Raw genomic sequence first — 1,762 nt, 5'->3', positions numbered from 1 at the left:
CCCCCACCCACTCCTTCCAGAAGCCAGGGCTAGTGGTGCTGATCCGAAGTGATCCTGAGCTGTGGCTGTGGGCAAGAAGTAGGGGGCACACGTCTGCTGAGCGTGGACCTGCAGGGAGCAAGAATATTTTCTGTACACCACGCCCAGGGCCCTAACTGTGGCTTAGGGGAGAAGGAGAGGAGTCTCTGAGTTTGAGACCCCAGACAAAATTCAGAAAACAACAGGAAATAGGATCTGAAGCCTAGGGCAGCGTTGCCTACAGATTGTAAAGATTATGAAAGAACGAGAAAAATAGGAGAGTCACAGACAAGAGGATAGGGAAAGTCTCCAGAAGCTGGTGACTGAATCCTCAGGTTTGCTCCTCTGTTCCCTAAATTGTAAGGCCAGGCACCTCTCCACTTACTGGTGTGGATTACAGGCCTTGTCTGGATGCTCGGTTCCTGTGAAACTCTTCACTCCCATTAAATAAAGGGGGAAAAACCCACCAATGACCAGGTCTCCATCTCTGTGGACTTGTGGCCTAATTTGTTCAAAGCAGGGGAACTTTTCTTCCCTGACTAAAGAAGAAGGAATGTTGAGGAGCAAGAAGAGGGTCATCACAAGGAACATTGGGTGATGTATCCTGAGCAGCGCCCCAAACTCTGAGCCGATGAGCAGACAAGACAGCCACAGCTCCTGGCTGAGTCACACTTTCATGGGAAAATCTTCCCTTGTCTGATGGACGCCTCCTTGAGTTAGATTCCCTGACACTGGTCTGTTTCTGGCACTGGAGGCAGCACAGCAGAATTCCAGCTCCTGTCCAGGAGTCAAGCTGCAGGAACCAGGGGCCATTTCTAGTCCTATTAAGAGGGGAGGGGATGTAGGCCCTAGTTGGTGAAGGTGTGTGTGTCAAGAAAGAGCTCTAGGGAGCTTCACTGCCTGGGGTTCTGCACCTGCATCTCAGCATCCAAAGAAAACTAAAAAGAAAAATATGTTTGATCATCGTTCTTCCCCTTCTCAGCAAATTCCCATGGTAATCAGGCAGCCTGCTGCCTCAAGATCCTTTGCTGAGCCTTGGAAACTTGTGTACAGCTGACCCAGCAAAACTCCCAGGACTCAGGGGGAACATGAGTTAGATCAGGTGTGATCAGCCCTGATTGACTGAGAAGTGGGGAGAATGGGCTGATGTCAGTGGGGCTGCCAGCCATCAGCATCAGGTACTCGCCATCTATAAGTTGGGCAGAACATGTCTTTTGACTTCAGGGACTCAAATAAAAACCCATCTTCCAGATCCTGTATGTGAATAGGCTACTCACACTTGGTCCCAGGTCTCCCACATTGCTGCCTGAGCCACACAGAGACGTGAATAGTGCTTCACGGTGCTTGGCCATACTGATAATTTCTTGGGGTCACTGTCATTTTCCCTCCCAAAATGGAAAATCCTTGAGAGCATAGTCTTTCATTTGTTTTTGTTTTGTTTTTTAAACCCACCACTCAGGCCATTGTGTGGCTACAGCAGACATTTAATCAATGCTTATTGATTAAGCTACTTTAGGCAGCCGTTTCTGGTCCCCATTCCTGACTTTGTTTTGCTTTTTGGATGGGGAAGGGCAGGGAAATTGGGGTTAAGTGACTTGCCCAAGGTCACATGGCTAGTAAGTGTGAAGTGTCTGAAGCCAGATTTGAAGTCAGGTCCTCCTGACTCCAGGGCCAGTGCTCTATTCACTGCGCCACCTAGCTGCCCCCATTCCTTACTTTCTGTAGATGGTATCTTCCCCTCTTA

The 1,762-nt window shown here is 49.1% G+C and overlaps 1 protein-coding gene across 1 annotated transcript in view; it reads right to left on the bottom strand.

Annotated features, from left to right (window-relative positions):
- The window catches only part of LOC138174057 (vomeronasal type-2 receptor 26-like), a gene marked incomplete at its 3' end in the record, with an annotated part of 4,228 nt that extends 2,858 nt beyond the window's left edge, over nt 1-1,370 (bottom strand). Inside the window, exon 1 of the mRNA XM_069104201.1 lies at nt 1,296-1,370. Within this exon, the coding sequence (XP_068960302.1) occupies nt 1,296-1,370 (75 nt within the window). The remainder of the gene's footprint in view (nt 1-1,295) is intronic.
- Nucleotides 1,371-1,762: the final 392 nt, after the last annotated feature.

Source organism: Petaurus breviceps, unplaced genomic scaffold, assembly GCF_028583685.1.
Source record: "Petaurus breviceps papuanus isolate PSGF00001 unplaced genomic scaffold, PetGlider_PUasm1.0 681, whole genome shotgun sequence".
Taxonomy (NCBI): domain Eukaryota; kingdom Metazoa; phylum Chordata; class Mammalia; order Diprotodontia; family Petauridae; genus Petaurus; species Petaurus breviceps.
This window is presented reverse-complemented; position numbering and strand designations above follow the sequence as displayed.